Below are 15987 nucleotides of genomic sequence, written 5' to 3' on the forward strand. Positions count from 1 at the left end.
CCCTCGCCCTCCCGCTCCCCCCCCTTCCCGGGGGACAGCTGACCCCTTCCTCCAGCTCGGTGATCCCCTCAAGCCGCGTCCTCCACCGACTGATAGCGGGGCCGGGGCCAGCGCGGGCCAACCTGACGAATCCGAAATGAAGCCCCCTCCCGCTGCTGCTCCCTTCCTGCGCGACAGTCTGACAACGCCCCCTCTTCCCCCCACCCCCCAGTATCTGGGATAGTACTTTGGGCAGCCGATCCCTGCAGCCCCCAGGGGCTTCCTCTCGCCCCTCCCCGTGCCAGAGCGAGGACCAGGGGCAGGAAAGGCACTGCGGCCAGAGGGACCCAGAGGGACCTGTCTCCCTACTCCCAAGGCAGAGGGACGCGCCTACGCGGATCGGGAAGGCAACGCTGGAGGGTCTCTGGGTGCTGGCTACCGCGGTCCTCACGGGGTTTGAGGGGTGGGCAAGCGATGTGCTGGGTGGGTGGGTGGGGGGTGTAGGGGCCAGCCTAGAATGTCCGCCTATAGTGACACATTTGGGATGGTTCAAAAGAGCATCGTCTCTCGGTTTCCCGCGGCGCAGAGGGGATGGGGTCTTCATGCTTGGGCTTAGGTGGTCTCTCAGGGAACGCCCTAAGGGGGCCTGTGGGAGAAAGGCTCCGGCTTCCCTGGGCCGAAGTGGGCTAGCCCGAGACCCCTGCCGGCCGCCTTAAAGGCACAGGCTCCTGCTGCAGCTGCGGGAGGTGGGGGCCACATCCTGGGCGGGACGTTGGCGCTTTGAGCGGGTCAGAAGGGGCCAGGGCTCCAGTGGATGAAGCTAGCTGCTCAGGAGGGAGCCCGGCCAGAAGCTGATTGCATTTCACACGGAGCAGGGGAGTGGAACCTCACCACTGGAAGGAGTTCAGGCCCCCTTAGGAAACTGCCTGGGGGGAGGGGTGGGGGACCCCTGTGACTTTTCCAGACCATTTCTATGCTTTTAGTGCAGTTAGTCTCCCTGACTTTACCCCCACGTTACAGTGTCCCACAAGCATCCCCCCTCCCCCTTGAAAAAGAAAAGACACAGCATTTAGCTTTTCTGGTGAACAGCCCTGTGTGTGTGGGGGTGGTGGTGGTGGTTGGGGGATGGGATGGGGCTACACAGGGTCTCTGGAGGGCCACTTGCCTTGGGACTGCTGCTGGGCAGAGAGAGACAAGCATCAGGTCAGGCTAGAGGCTTTTGAGTGTATGTGAACTAATGAAGAGGATGAAAACCTATTTTTGAGCTTGGGGGGTGGGCCCCAGCAGCACCCAGATTTTCTCAGGAGGCTCCAATCTCAGTTGGGTGCTGGCTGCAGGTGGGGTTGGCAGAGCCCCCGATGCCCAGCTGACTCTGGGGCTCCTGCTCCCTGCTGACCTTGGGGAGGGCAAGCAGAGGTGCCAGTCTGGATACAACCGAAATTGGAACATACAGATTAGAGACAGAACACATTGGGGTGGGCCCATAGCCAAATCTTCCAGCCAGTCCATCAACAGGTTGTGAGGTGACCAGGGATGTGGACCTGGTCCCTTCCTCTATGGATAATTAATTGGTGGGTCTGTATCTGGGCAGGCTCCCTCTGGTCTGTTTGCCCCTGTGTGTAGTGAGGACAGGTCTCTGTGGGGAGCCTCTCGAGGGACTCTTCCTTGCATTCTGAGGACTAATCAGGCTAGAGCTTCCATTAAAGTCCCCTTCTGTGTAAAGTTTAGTCTGGCAGGGGGTTGATTGGAGAAACACTTTGGGACTCCCCCTTTTTTTTTTCATGTGGCCACCCCTCCCTGCCATGCCCCTACTTTGGGACACTCCCTCAATTCGCGTTGACTAAACAAACACATAAAATGGGTATTTACAGATCAGTATGTGCAGCTGAGAGGCTAGGAAGAACAAGAGCTCAGGCTACAGGGTGGCTTTCTTCCTGGGGATGTGGCCTCAGACTGAGTGTCCCAGGCCTCTGGCGACCCAGGGACGAAGTCTTCCGTGACCGAGGGCTGGCTCCGATTAAGTGGAGGGCACTTCGTGCTGTCTGCCGGAGGGCAGAGCCGAGGTGTGCCAAGCACAAAGCCGGAGCTCCGCTCGGTGCCAGGAAGGCCTCGCTTCCCTGAGAGCTGCCCAGCGCAGAGCCCACCCCTGGGGTGACAGTGGGTTTCCTGTCTCGGGAGGTATGTGAGCAGAGGTCTGATACCCCAAACGGGGCTGCCTGGGGGCTTTCTACACTTGGTAGGGCCTGAAACCTTGGCTGCCCCCGGACAGAGGAATCTGAGTCCAGAGACTGAACGTGCTGGGCCTAGTGGTCCAGCTGCCTGGCAACATAAAGGCTTGGAAACTCCTCAGCAGCGACATTTGTACTGAGCCCTGGATGCCGTCAGAGGCACATGGTGACAGCCACCCCCACAGTGACACACAAAGAGGGAGTGACACACTGCTGGGAAGGCATGTAGGTTTCCAGTGACACCTGCCAGAGAGCTGGGATGGGACACGCAACAGCAGAAAGACGTACGGGCTTTGGGACACACTGTCTCACCCAGATCTGGGCATACCTGGGGACTCAGACACTTGCCCTAGGAAGATCACGACAGTCTTCCGTAATGAAAGTCCAGATGCACGCGGCATCGGACAGAGAAAGTGTATGTGTGGCATGAGATTCGATGGAGGGCTGACACACTTTTTCTGTAAAGGGCTAGACAGTAAACACTTTGGCTTTGCTGGCCGTTCACCCTGTGGTACCTACTCGGTTCTGCTGTCGTAGTGGGAAAGCAACCATAGGTGATACGTAAGCAAATGAGCATGTCTGGGTTCTGATAAACTCTGCTTAGGGACGCTGATGTTTGAATTTCATACAGTTTTTATGTGTCATGAAATATGAGTCTTTTAATTTTTCTGAGCATTTAAAAATGTAAAAACCATTCTTAGCTCCCTGGCCGTCCAAAAGTAAGTGACAGGTTAGGTCTGACCTGCTGGAAGTGTTTGCCAACCTCCGGGCTGGAGGAACGTTAGAGAAGAAAAGTGGTTTAAAAGATTAAAGGAGGGAGGGCTTGGTCCTTGGGAGCCCGAGCTGCCCTAGGGGGCCTTGGATGCTTCCCTCCACTCTGCCTGGAGCTCGGGGTGCCCATCTGCTTAATGGGCCAGTGCCAGGAGAGCCTCCCTGCCTGGTCTCAGCACCCCACCCCAGACAGGCCTTTGCTGTGTCCGTGTGGTAAATCTACTCTAAGGACACCTGGAGACAGCATTCATGAACATGAAATGACATTGTGTCACTTGAGCTCACCAAATAGGTCCCGAGTTCCCCTTTCCCATTCACCCTCTGTGTCCAGGTCCACGCCCACTTCCACCAGGAGGGAGATGCAGGGACACCTGGACATGCGCCATGTTTCCAACAAGATTTGAAATTCAGTGAGCAGGATGGGACCTGAAACAGCCCAGGCAGGAGGGAGGGTCTCCTTAGCTAGGGCTGGTGTTTCTCAGACAAGGGTGAGATCAGTGGAGGCAGATGCAGCCAGGGTGGGCTTCCTAGAGATGGTGGTGGGAGGTGGCTTTGACCTTGAGGAATACCTGGATGCTCTTATCCCAGTGCCATGCATTGCCTTCATTGTCCTCAACCTTCCGCCCTGACAAATAGGCACCTCAGAGGCTTGGCTGAGAAAAAACAAAACAAAACAAAACAAAACAAAACAAAACAAAACAAAACAAAACAAAACATAGCTCCTTTGTAGGCTCCTGCACATTTCCCAACTTCTGATTTAAGGCTGTGTAGTGAACCAGGTCTTGCCTTTGGTTTCTTCCCTTCCCTCCTGTTCCCTTCTGACATTTCCTTCCTGCCATTTTGTCTGAGGTGGGCCAGGGAGACTTTCCTCTCCCATTTTCCCTGTGTCTCTGGATTCTGTTCCCTGCTTTCCATTCCAGCTGCCCTTCCCCGCCCAGGCCACCCTCACCTCTACCCTGAATCCAGAAAATGGCCTCAATGTGGGTTTTTCCTCTTCTGCTTGGCTTGCCAGCCTTCTGAGGAATATTGCCTCAATGGAAAACTTATCACTTCACTCCCCAGCTTAGGGCTCTTCAGTGCTTCTGTCCTACCCCGGGACCAAGGCTACAGTGTCCCTGGCACCCGCCAACTGGCACCAACCTCCCATCCTCTCATCCACCCCTACCTCCTGACATCTTGCTGAGCCCCTCAGCACCCCCCAGTCACCTTCCCAAGCCCATCCACCAGGCGCTTGGCTGAGATCTCCAGGCCCCCACTGTATGTCGGGGGCCCATGCGAATCAGAGCTGGCCCTCCCTTTTAGGGGCTCATACCCACTCAGGAGGGACTGCTGGTTGACAAGGGTCAGCAGATAGAGAGGCACTCTCAGTCCCTCCCTGCCTGCGAGGTGCTCAGGAGACTGTCAACAAACAAGAGTCTGCTCCTGGCTTCCGGTCCCCTCCTTTCCACCCTCTCCCTCCATGCCTCCCACCACCTTCCACCAGACCCCTCCCTGCTATATGGACTCTTTCCCCCCCTTCTGTTATCTTCTGCTAAATCCTTCCCCTCCTCTCCCCTCTCACTCTCGATGGGTGGAGGGGGGCAGGTCTCCCCTGGCATTGAACTCCCAGCACCCCTTCCAGGACAGCAGAGGTGCCTGGACTAGTCAGCTGGAAAGGCTTTGCAGCATGACCTTGGGAAAGTCTCCTGGTTTCTCGGGGCCTCAGACCCTCACAAGTATGACGGGGTAACACCACCAACGTGCACATGTGCGTTCCAGCCCAGCCCTTCCCTGCCCTGAGCCCCAGTTTCCCACATGTCCCAGTGGAGGGTGTGGGTGGAATCATGAGGGATCCTTCCAGGGACCTGGGTTCTGTCACCTACTGTGCACAGGACCCCAGTAGCCAGGCTTTGAAAGGGGAAGGTTTGAACACCCGGAAGAGTATCAGCATTAGTGATTAATCCTGCGATTGACAGGATGCCCTTTACTCAGCATTGGGCTCTGTCCTTTATCAGCTCTGACTCTGTCGAGGAGGAAAGAGGTTCTAGAGGTTTCCCTGTTCCTTCCCAGAAGCAAGTGTAGTTCCCTACTTTTGAGGGGTGAACTTGGCGGGGGTGGGGTGAGTAACATTTTATCTTTCAGTCTTCCCTCCCTGCTTTCCTGCCATGGGAGGGAGAGGAGGAAGTGGGGGACAGGTCCTGCTCAGGTGCATTAGAAGGAGTATGTGGTGAGCAAGGGAGGCCAGTGAGCCACTTCTCGTGGGTCATCTGTCTCGTGTCAGGCTTGGCACTGCCTGGTGACAGGGAGGGATGCTGAGCAGCCAGAGGAGTTCATGGGGCCCCAGCCCCATGAGGGCAGAAGAAGGACCTAGATCTATGTGGCCCAAGGGAGAGGGAGGGTGGAATGCTCCCCTCCCACTGTGGGGGCGTCCAGAAGGCAAAGGTTGGCCCGGAAGGCCATGGTGGAGAGACATCAGAGCTTTCCTCTGAGGGCCTTGGACCAGCCGCTGGAGGGGGGTGAGCACCCCATCCCAGGAGCTGGGCCATCCTCAGCTGGGGTGCAGCAGAAAGGGTCCTGCAGGGTGCAGGGCAGAGGGGAGTGGTTGGAGGGTGTCAGAGTCCCCTCCCACTCCGAGGGGAAAGTGGGAGCCCTGTGAGTCACCACGAGCTCCGGTGTGCTGACTGCTGCTGCTGTCTTCCTGTGTGCTTGGTGCAGTGGCTCCCCGGAGGGCACGGCTGCTCTCGTCTCTTCCCGCTGCCATCAGTCACTGGGCTGGTGGGGCCCGAAGAGGGCCTCCCGAGTGTGGACAGGGGAGCAGACTCCCCTCTGGACCATGTATCTGTCACACATCCATTCCTGCCAGGCAGGGCTCTAGTACTCTCTGCTGTGGGACCTTGGGAAGTATCTCCTCTTCTCTGGGCTCAGTTTCCCCACAGGGGAACTCAGTAGTAATAATGGAAGGTGGCCTTTAAGGTCCATCTCAGGTGTGAAATGGTGTGTCTATAATGAACTCTTTCTAAGGAAGGTATTACAGATGTAGAAATATGGGCAGGGGGTAGCAGAAGGTCTGACCAATCCCCAAAGGTGTGAGAAGGATCACTAATAACATACAATGAGTTCTGAGCTGATCTTCCTTTTACCAGAGACAGAGAATGGCAGGAGGGTAAGGATGGAGTGTTCAAGCTTTAGAGCTAGACTGCTTGGGTTCCCTTCCCAGCTCTACCACCTATTTGCTGTGTGACCTTGGAGAAGTTATTTAATCTCTCTGTGCCTTAGTCACCTTAGCTATAGAATGAGGATAATGCTAGTAACTACTTCAAGGTTTGGGGCAGGTGAAAGGAGTTAATGCAAACTGATGGCTTGGAAGAGTGCGTGGCACATACTGAGTGTTTAATAAATGTTAGTCATTAGCAAATAAAGGTGCAGTGGTCCTGCTGCTCCCATTTTGAAAGTGACACAGGGCTATGGGGACAGAGGTGACAGCAAGAGGTGCAAAAACCTGAACACAATAGTAAGAAATTAGTAACGGTTAATGCCCTACTGGGAACCAGGCTATATTATATACTCTGTAGTTTACTTATGTGAATTTGTTGGTGTCTCACAGTAGTGTCTATGAGATAGGCATTACTATTATTTCCATTTTACAGACAGTCAAATTGAGGCACAGGAAAAACAGGCATGCCTGAAGTCCTAAGGCTTAAAAGGCTGGCAAAATGGTCCCCACGTCCACCACCATAAATGCCAGGGAGTAGAGTTTAATTGTTCTCAGATCAGTTGCAAAAGCCAATTGCCCCAGCAGAGCCTGGACCCAAGAGAGCGAGCCTAGGAATACTGGTGACCAGGTCGTCCTGAGCCAGCTGCGTGGCTGGGCCGAAAGAGCCCGGTGTTCATCCTCAGGGAGGGGAGAGTCCAACCCCAGACTGCAGTGGCCGGGCCTAGCCTCGTCCTGGGCGAGGGTCACTGGCAGGCTGGGGGAGTGCAGAGGGAGGAGGCAGCCAGGACGACGGGGAGGAGGAGCAACTGACAGGGCTGCAGGTGACAGGCCCGGGGGACGCATTCAGGGGCACCATGCCTGTGGCCCACAAGAGGAGCAGGTTTGGGGCAGGTGGCCTCCAGCTGTAAACTCTGAGTGCTGTCCAACAAGGATGGGGCAGGGAGGCGTCAGAGCGTGGACAGCAGGGCGGGCAGAAGTGCCAGAAGGGGCTGAGGAGACTGTCGTCTTGGAGAAGCTGGAGAAGGTAATCCCTGAGGTCCCCAGCCAGCGTGGGGGCGTGGGACGATCTAGGCCCGGGAGCTCCCACGCTCTCTCTCGCGGGTGAGTCTAGTGGGCAGGGGAGTGGTGGGGAGAGTGAACAAGAGACAATAGTGGGCTAAGGGAGTAGATATTAAGAGTTCTCATCGTGAGAAAAATGTTGTAACCGTGTGGTGACGACGTTAACTCGGCTTACTGTGGTGACAATATATACAAATATCAAATCGTTACGTCGTGTACCTGGAACTAACATAACCTTATATGTCAATTATATGTCACTTAAAAAAAAAAAAAGAGGGCAACGGTGGGAATGGGGAACCCGGGTCTAGTTCCAGATAAGGCCCTGTGTTGAGCATACCAGAGCCCCTCCACCCTGCATCACTGGGCTGCTTCCCATCCTTGCCGAAGCAGCCTAGTGACAAAGCAGAGCTGGGGGATGGTTGGGCTGGGGCCTCCGCTTCGGCTTGTTTTGAATCAGTGCAGCTGTGGCCGAGGAACGGGGCCTGCCGAGAGCGGGCAGGAGCGTCCTGCGAGCCCGGCGTCCCCGTGTGAGTGCGTGAGCGTGTGCGTGCTCGCGTGGGCATGTGCGCATGTTTGTGTGTGCGCCTGTGCCTGAATCCAGATAGAGCTAATTGCCTCTGTGTATCTGAATGCCTTTGCAGAATCGGGGTGTGTGTCACTACATAGATCGAGAATCTGATAAACATACGCGAGTCTCTGCGCTGCCGTCTGATTGCATCTGTACGTATCTTCATTCTGTGTTCTGCATGTGCTTCTGCGTTTCTGTGAAGGCGAGTGTGCAAGAGTGTGTGTGGAGTTGTCTGCCAGCCCCTGAAGGAATCTGCCCCTTTGCGTATTCCATGCATGGCAGTGTACTGATGCCTCAAGTGGGTGCCCTGGGGGTAAATGTCTCTCTTTGTCTCTGTGGGGTTGACATGTGTTTATGCTCTTCTCTGTGGACCTGTTTCTATGTTTGTGTATGTGTGTGTGTGTGAGAGAGAGAGGGAGGGAGGGAGAGAGAGAGAGAGAGAGGGAGGGAGGAGATAATCAGAGATCAGCCAGCTCTCAAACACAGATTCATTCTCTGCCTGCTTGCTGCCCCCCACTTGCCCTTAGAGCAACCGGAGTCGTGGAAGCTGCTTGGTCTTCCAGACCAGCTCCCTGAGTTCTAATAAAGGTCAAAACAGGGGCTTTAAAATCCTACTCTCCATGAGAGTTACCTGGAGAGCCAAAACCAGCATCGATGTCCGGGCCCCCGCCCCAGAGAGACTGACTCAGTTCGGCAGGGGTGTTTTTAAATGCTCCTCACTCCTCGGTGGTCCCGATGGGTGGTCCGGGCTGAGTGTGGGCTAAGAGGTCAGAGCACGTCTTCAGACTGGGGTTGGGGCTCAGGGAGGGGGCAGCCAGTCTCCGTTTGCGGGATACCCGTCCTGAAGGAGGCAGGAGTGCTGTTGCCATCTCAGGATGTCGCTGAGAGCAGGGAGCCCTGATTTCATGTCTGAGTGCTCTTGCCACATGTCCTTCTCCAGGAACTTTGCTCTGTGCCCCAGGGCAGAGGTCTCCCCCAAGGGACAGAAACAGCCGCTGGCCCCTGTTTCTGGTGGCACCTTGCTGGGAATACGAGGGAGGTGGCCCCTGAGGAAGGAGCGCTGTGTCTGCTTGGTGATACGGACTGTGCACCCATATCCCTTCTCTGGCTCTTGTCTGGGCCCTGCTGGCCAGGAGGGAGCTGAGATGAGGAGTCACCTTCCTCCTGGCTAAGACAGCTGAGATCCACAGAAGCCAAGGGTCTAGACTGTGGCTGGGTGCGGGGCCAGAGCCCAGGCGCAGGCTGTAGGCTGGGGCTGCTGACACCCACCCCCCAGATGGGCGGATGGAGGTGCTGGGGCCACCTGGCATGGTCCTGGGTGGGGGCCCACCTGACTTCACATCTCACCGGCCTTTGGCCTGACATTGTCCTAGGTGTGGAAGAGTCAGCTGCAGATCGCAGACATTTGCTGCCTTGTGGTGGCTTCTCTAAGCCCTTCCCTGGCCGAGAGAGACAGCCTGCGGGTTCTGCTGTGGGGCAGGGGGCTAGGCATCCCTCTGTTCCAGCCAGGCGGGTCAGAGTGTCAGCTCCTGCCTCAGCACACAGGGCTTTAGGCTCCCCAGGGAGAGCGGAGGTGACCGAGCCCACTGGGGACCAGCAGTGCCGGGTCATGCCAGAAGCAGCCCATGCCCAGTAGAGGTGTGGGGGGGCCCTGGGAGTGGGCATAGAAACCCAGGCCTGAGAGTCCAGCATAGATGGTGCCTCGGGGTGCCCAGGGATGCTGGGGCCGGTGCTCCCCCCAGCCTGCCCAGTCCTTCCTGACCCATAAGGGAGAGCCTACACCAGCATCCTCAGGGCCCCCTGGGCTTCTCAGAGCATTTCTTGGGGATACCTGAGGCCTCCCTCCACATCTCTGAGTGGACCCTGAGTGGGTAGAGCAACAGGTGGGTAAGACAGGGCTCCCTTTTGTTGAGCTATCCTGGGCTCGTTTTCTTTCTCCTTTTTGGGTACTTGCTGGTCACCAGAGTGAGCTTGGAGAAGCTAGGAGAGAGGGTCGGCAGCAAGCCAGGGGCACAAAGGGAACCAGGGTCATGGCAGCTCTGCCTAGTGAGGGGCGTTATGCGGAGACTAATGGCTGGGGTGCAGCCCCCCATGGGTCTCTGAACCGGGCACCTATGGTGGGGGCCCTGACACCGGCCGACTGAATTGTTTTAATAATAATTTAATAGGAATACAAATAATAATTTTTAAATTACTGTGTAGTATTCCCTAGCATGGCTGCCGGGGCCTCTTAACCGGGCCTGCCTGATGGATGCTCTCTTGCTTCATTTTCTGCTGTGGATGCTATTTTAGGTGATGGTGCAGTAACTATCGTTGCACATGCTTTTTTTTCGGGCGAGTGCAAATATTTCTCCATAAAAACCCAGATGTGGAATTGCTGGGTTGAAGGGAATGCATGCTAACGATCAATTTTAGAAGCAGACCAGGTTCTACCCCCTGGGAATGTGCCAGGGCTCCCACATTCTCCCTGCTGGACTCCTGGTCCCCTGTCCGGTCCCCACCAGCAGCCCCAGTCCTCAGGGACCTCCCCCCTTGGAGCATGCTCTTCAGCAGTCGCTGTCTGGCATGTCACGATGGTAGAGGCTTTCTCCTGGAGGCCGAGTGGGCTGAGGCAGGGGGAAAGGAGGTTACGTCTATTAGCAGGCCGGCTCGGCAGCTGGAACGAAGCAATGCTCTGTGGTGAGCACATGAGTTGAAGTGCAGTTCTTTCTCACGTAGCAGTCTGGAGCTAGGGAGGCCTTCCAGGCTGGTGGGGTGCTCGCGGTGATCCGGTTCCTTTCGGTGCGTGGCTCCCCACGCCCCAGGGATTAGCCCTGGCGTTTGGGCAGGGTGAGAGAGCAGAAGCCAAGAGCAGGTACTGCCTCGTGGACAAGGGGTCCAGAGGTGGCACCTGTCACTCCCACCCGTATTCCATAGGTGGGACCTTCGTCACAGGCCCACACCTGCGGGCAGGAAGGACTAAGGAATGTCCTCTCCAGGTCGGCACACATGTGCCGGCTAAAATTCTGTCGCGTGGAGGGAGAGATGGGGAGGCAGTTGTCTGCTACTGAGGGGAAATGCAGACCCTTCTGGTGGCCTGCTGGGGGCCCAAGCCCATGTGCTCCGCACCGTATCCCCAGTGCCTAGCACTGCGTAGGCGCCCAGCAGGTGTTTGTTTGGAAGAAGAACAAAGGCAGGGAGGGGCTTACCCTTGGAGTGAGAGCCTTGCTGCAGGTAAGGGGTTGTCAGGAGGAAGGGCTGTCCCTGCCAGGGGACCCACGGCACTCCTGTCTTCCTTTCTCTCTAGCCCGTAGACACCGTGGGGCTGACCAGCGGCTGCTCTGAGTGGGAGGCCGGCAGCGCTGGCCTGAGTCTCCTTCCGGATTGAGAGGCGTCATGGCCAGCATCTTGCAGGCCTCCCTGGCTGCTTTCCTCCTGCTGCCTATGGTAAGGGCCCAGGACCCTCCCCTCCATGACCCACTGGAGCCCCAGGCTCACCGGAGCCCACACCCCAGAGAACCTGTGTCTTGTGTGTCCTCAGCCAAGCTCAGTTCTGCTGGCTGGTATCTCTGCCTGAACCCCTACTGGGTCATTCAGTGCCTTTGGGTGCGTTACAAAGGGTGCCCCTTCCTCAAAACCCTGTACTGATTTGATTAGAAATTTTGACACAATTTACAAGTCTATTATGATGGTGCATGTGTAGCAATCTTTAGAGTTGTACAGTGTACAACCTGTTCAACCGTATGCAGGGGCCCTAGTCACAGCTGCAGAAAGCTTTTTGATCCCAGGCCCTAGCCCATAGTCTCTGCCAGGTTAGAGCTCAGAAGCCTGCTCTTTACTTATGCCTCTTCCCTAACAAGGGGAGGGTAGGGGAGGAGGGCTCCTCGGCATTGACCTCTGCCCCTCAACTTGGGAATTTAGACCAGCAGTCGATGCAGCTGTCTTCAGAGACCTGGATGCCAGTCCTGTCTCTGTTCTGCCTTACTGTGTGACCACAGAGAACCTCGCCCCTCTCCCGGGAAGCCAGCACAGCTGTGAATAGTCAAAACTCAACCGGATCCCTCAGCACTGTCCTTGGTGGCTCAGATGCCTGAGCCTGCCTCCGCACTTGCAGACATCCCCTTGAGGAGCCATCCCTGCCCCCGAGTTTTACCTTACAGTGACAGCATAAGAACACAGCTGTCACGGACTTTGAAGTTACTTCGTCCTGTGCTTAAATCCAGTGTCTGCCACTAACTAGCTGTGTGACCTTGGGCAGGAACATTTAATTTTTCTGAGTCTTGGTTTCTGCTTTTGTAAAATGGGGGCAGGAGTGAATGAGAGCAGCTTGTGGGTCCCACTGAATGCAACCAGTGCTCCTTTGCCCACAGCCCCTGGGGGTGCACCTCCTCCTGAGCCCCCAGAGGAGAGAGAAGATGAGCTCCCTCAGCCTCCTCTCTCTCCCACCCTCTGCTTGCTTCCCTGAAGTACAGTAATAGCCTCGTGGTCTCTGGAGCCAGACTGCCTAGGTTCGGATCCTGGCTGTAGAGCCTACTAAGCTATGTGACTTTGAGAAAGTCACTTAATGTCTCTGTGCTTAGGTTCACATCTGTCCAATGAAGAACGATGAAAATAGTACGCACTTTGTAATGCTCTTGAGTGATGTATGTATAAGATAGAATAATGCACGCACACGGTACAGTGCTATATATGTGTTTGCTAATATTATTACAACACATGGAAACTGAGACCCAAGGAGGAGTGGAATCCACTGAAGGCCACATGCTGAATTGGTGAAGGAGAGAGCCCTCATGGTATCTGTGGCCCCTGCTGGCCCCGAAATCTCTCTGGGACTGTCCTCTTCCTGCTTCCGCCCACACTGCCCCGGGGCTTAGGTAGCAGGGCTTGTGGGGGAGCCTCCTGCTCTCGCCTCCCATCCATCCCATGTGTCCCTCGCAGGCCACCACCATGCACTCTGACTGCATCTTCAAGAAGGAGCAAGCCATGTGCCTGGAGAAGATCCAGAGGGCGAATGACCTGATGGGCTTGAACGACTCCTCCCCAGGTGAGTAGGGTGGTGAAGAGGTCACGGCGTCCCCAGCACAACCAGGCCAGCCTTTAGAAACTGGCGTCCCAGCCTCTGGCCATTTTGTAGAGAGTGGTGGAGGGTACAGGTCCCTGGGTCCTTCTGAAAACCCTCCGGGGTGATGGAGTCCTGGATCTGCTCTGGGCAGTGACCCTGGGGTTGCCCTCCTCGGGGACAGCCTGCCCTGGATGCCTCATTCTGGAGGAGGCTGTTCTGGGCGGCTGGATGTGGCTGCGTCTGATCCCATGGGGGCTGAGATCGGGCTGGTGTCTGGGCTGTGCGGCGGCCGTTAGAAAGCTTATTAGCAAGCAGCCTGGGCCTGGTGGCAGCAGGGACGCAGCTGTTGCCAGTGGCCGAGCTGGAGAGCACCTGGCCAACCCAGGGCAGGCAGGGTGGGGTCATTTCCCTCTTTCTGGGCTCACTCCACCAGAGACCAGAGAACAGGCCTGTAGCAGGAACCCCACTCCTGAGCCTGCTGGGTGCAAAATGCTTCTCTTGGGGCTGCTGTTAGCATTGGGGGGTGGGGGTACTGCTTCCCGGTGCTGGATGGGGCCATGCACTGCAGGACACTTAGCAATCATAGCTCTCCCCGTTAGATGCCCAGGACACCCCAGTCCCAGTGACAACCCCAACTTGTCCAAGTTCCCTCATGGCAGGGCCCCTGGCTGAGAACCAGAGGTCTATGTGAGGCCGTTCCTGCTGATTGACTCCCCACTGTGCAGATGGGACGCTGAGGCCTACGGGGCAGAAGAGGGGGGGTGTGGGAGCTTGGGGATTTGGGGCTGGGGGCATGCCTGGAGGCCTTGCCAACCTCACCCGTTCCTAAGTTGCTAGAGGGTGGGGCTCTCTGCCCCGACTAGAGGGCTCTACTTTTCCCTCTGGATCCTCCCCATTTCTGAGGAGCTCTTCTGAGCACCATCTGTTTAAATACTTGATTAATCGGCAGCCCAGTTAAGTGTAATGGTCCCTGCGGGCTGAGCTCCGTGTACAGTCAGTGAACATTAACTGGTAATGAAGCTGCTCCTGGCCATGCTGGCCTTTCCCTCTGGGCCGCGCGCTGGCTCAGCCCTAACCAAGGCCGAAAGTGGATTCTAGGCCCCACCACCCAGGGAAGCTAAGCAGGGGGCCCAGATGGGCATAGCTGCAGGAGACCAAAAGAATACCTGGTCCAAGCCTCTAGTTGAGGGGGTGGGAAGAGGGGAGCCCTGGGGGCAGTGACTCGTTAGACCACACAGGGAGGAGTGGGTGGCAGTCTGAGGTGTCCTGCCTCCCCGCCTAGGGCCGTGGCTCCTCCATCGCAGGTCTCAGATACACTGGGGGTTGAGCAAAGAGACGCATCCAGAAGGGAAGAGTAGAGGTGTGGTGGGAACCAGGCCTGGGGAGCTGTGTACAGATTAATTGCACAGCGGTTTGGGGAGCCCTGGGTTGGGAGAGGACATGAGGGCCTGGCCACAGGGGTGTCCTCGCAGAAGCATGAGTGAGACAGATATAAGGATGGACACCCTCCCAGGAAGGGGCAGGCCAGTGCTGGGTGGGGGTGGGTCTCACCCCCAAGTGATGCTCGGGAGAGGAAGAAGGAGTCCTCTGTGGGGAAAGTGGGCAAGGATTCACGGAAAAGGTGGTATTTAAACCAGATCCTTGGTTCTCAAACCTGGCTGCACATCAGAATCACCAGGAGCTTTTAGAAAAATGTACCCAAGCTGCAATCCAAACCCATTAAATCAGTACCGCCGTCCATCAGGATGTTTAAAGGCTCCCCAGGAGATTCCAATGAGAAGCTAGGCTGAAACCCCTGAGTGAGGCTTAGGGACAAGCAGGCACTTGCTGGCAGGTGAGAGCTGAGGGCTGGATGAGTGGGGAGAACCTTCTATGCTGAGGGAACCCCAGCAGGAAGAGGTGGGGGAGGGGAATGGGTACCTCCCTGTATGTGGAACCCGGAATTAGGGTGGGTGCGAGTGGGCTATAGCGAGGGTCTGGCTGAGGGTCCCAGGGGCCCTGTGAGTCATGGCTGACCACAGGTCACCCTCAAACCTGGACGTGGGTGAGGGACCCCAGGCCTGTGGAACAAATTCACTCATCCACTGACCTACTCACTCATTCATTCACTCACTCGGTCATTCACTCATTCGTTCACTCACTCATTCATTCACTCACTTGTTCATTCACTCGTTCATTCACTCCTTCATTCACTCATTCATTCATTCACCCATTCATTCATTCACTCACCCATTCATTCACTCACTCACTCAAACACCTTCATTCAGGTGTTTAAGTGCGAGTTGTTACAGTCCCGCCCACCATACTCACTGTGCCCTTCCTCCCTCCATCGGGTCATCCCCCACCTGGAGCTCTGTCTCCCTTTCCCAAAAGGTCCTTGGGGCATCCTTGTCATTGCAGTTGAGCCAGGCCTCTTGGCTTCATATTAAACCTGCTTGTGAAATCCAGGCAGCCGTTGATCTCCTTGCACTGTGCAGCGCCTTAGAACCCCCAGGAGCACTTAAAGATGCTGATGGCCAGGCCCTTCCCAGACCAACGTGATCAGCATTTGGTGGTGGAGTTTGTTGAAGGCATGTGTTAAAAGCCTTCAGATGATTCTAAAGCATATCCAAGTTTGAGAGCCATTGTTGTGGCCAGAGGACAGCATCCACTGGATGCTCATGCCATCTTGGACCAGAGGGCAGCCCCCAGGGTGCGGGTAAGCCAGGCTGGGAGCTCATTCCTAGCCAAGAGTCAAATGGGAACGACAAGGAGAATTGGCAGTTGGCATGGTGTTGCCAGCCTGTGCTGGGGTGACCTGAGAGGTCAGCCCTCCCCCCGCATCCCTTCTTTGCCCCTCCCCTGCCCCTTCTGTGCCTAAGCACATGCACCATGCACAGAACTCTGGCCAAAGGCTGGCTGATGTCCCTGAAGTGCACTTGAAAGTGGAAAAAGAAAATCTCTCCGCTTGTTCTAGTAACTGTGAGTTACGAACTCACCATCATGCTTTGCTATAATTGAAAAATATATTTCTATGTATTTTATATATTTCCCCATAATTTTTTAAATCCAATGAAGTGAGTGCATTGGAATGAGGACACTCATCTGCTGGAGGTGAGGTGTATCCATGCTACTGTGTGTGTGGCTGGGGTGGGGGGGTGCTCCCAGG

General features: G+C 56.0%; 1 protein-coding gene across 5 annotated transcripts in view; it reads left to right on the plus strand.

The window, feature by feature from the left end:
* ADCYAP1R1 (ADCYAP receptor type I) overlaps window positions 1–15987 on the plus strand; it is a 56883-nt gene that overhangs the window by 325 nt on the left and 40571 nt on the right. For 4 of the 5 annotated variants that reach the window (XM_036118102.2, XM_036118103.2, XM_036118100.2 and 1 more), the window contains exons 2-4: window positions 7872–7950; window positions 11085–11224; window positions 12716–12821. In XM_036118102.2, the coding sequence (XP_035973995.1) occupies window positions 11174–11224; window positions 12716–12821 (157 nt within the window). In that variant the 5' untranslated portion in view covers window positions 7872–7950; window positions 11085–11173. The remainder of the gene's footprint in view (window positions 1–7871; window positions 7951–11084; window positions 11225–12715; window positions 12822–15987) is intronic. The other variant, XM_036118101.2, reaches the window with a different exon arrangement.

The sequence above is a fragment of the Halichoerus grypus genome, chromosome 12, assembly GCF_964656455.1.
Source record: "Halichoerus grypus chromosome 12, mHalGry1.hap1.1, whole genome shotgun sequence".
In the NCBI taxonomy this organism is placed as follows: Eukaryota; Metazoa; Chordata; class Mammalia; order Carnivora; family Phocidae; genus Halichoerus; species Halichoerus grypus.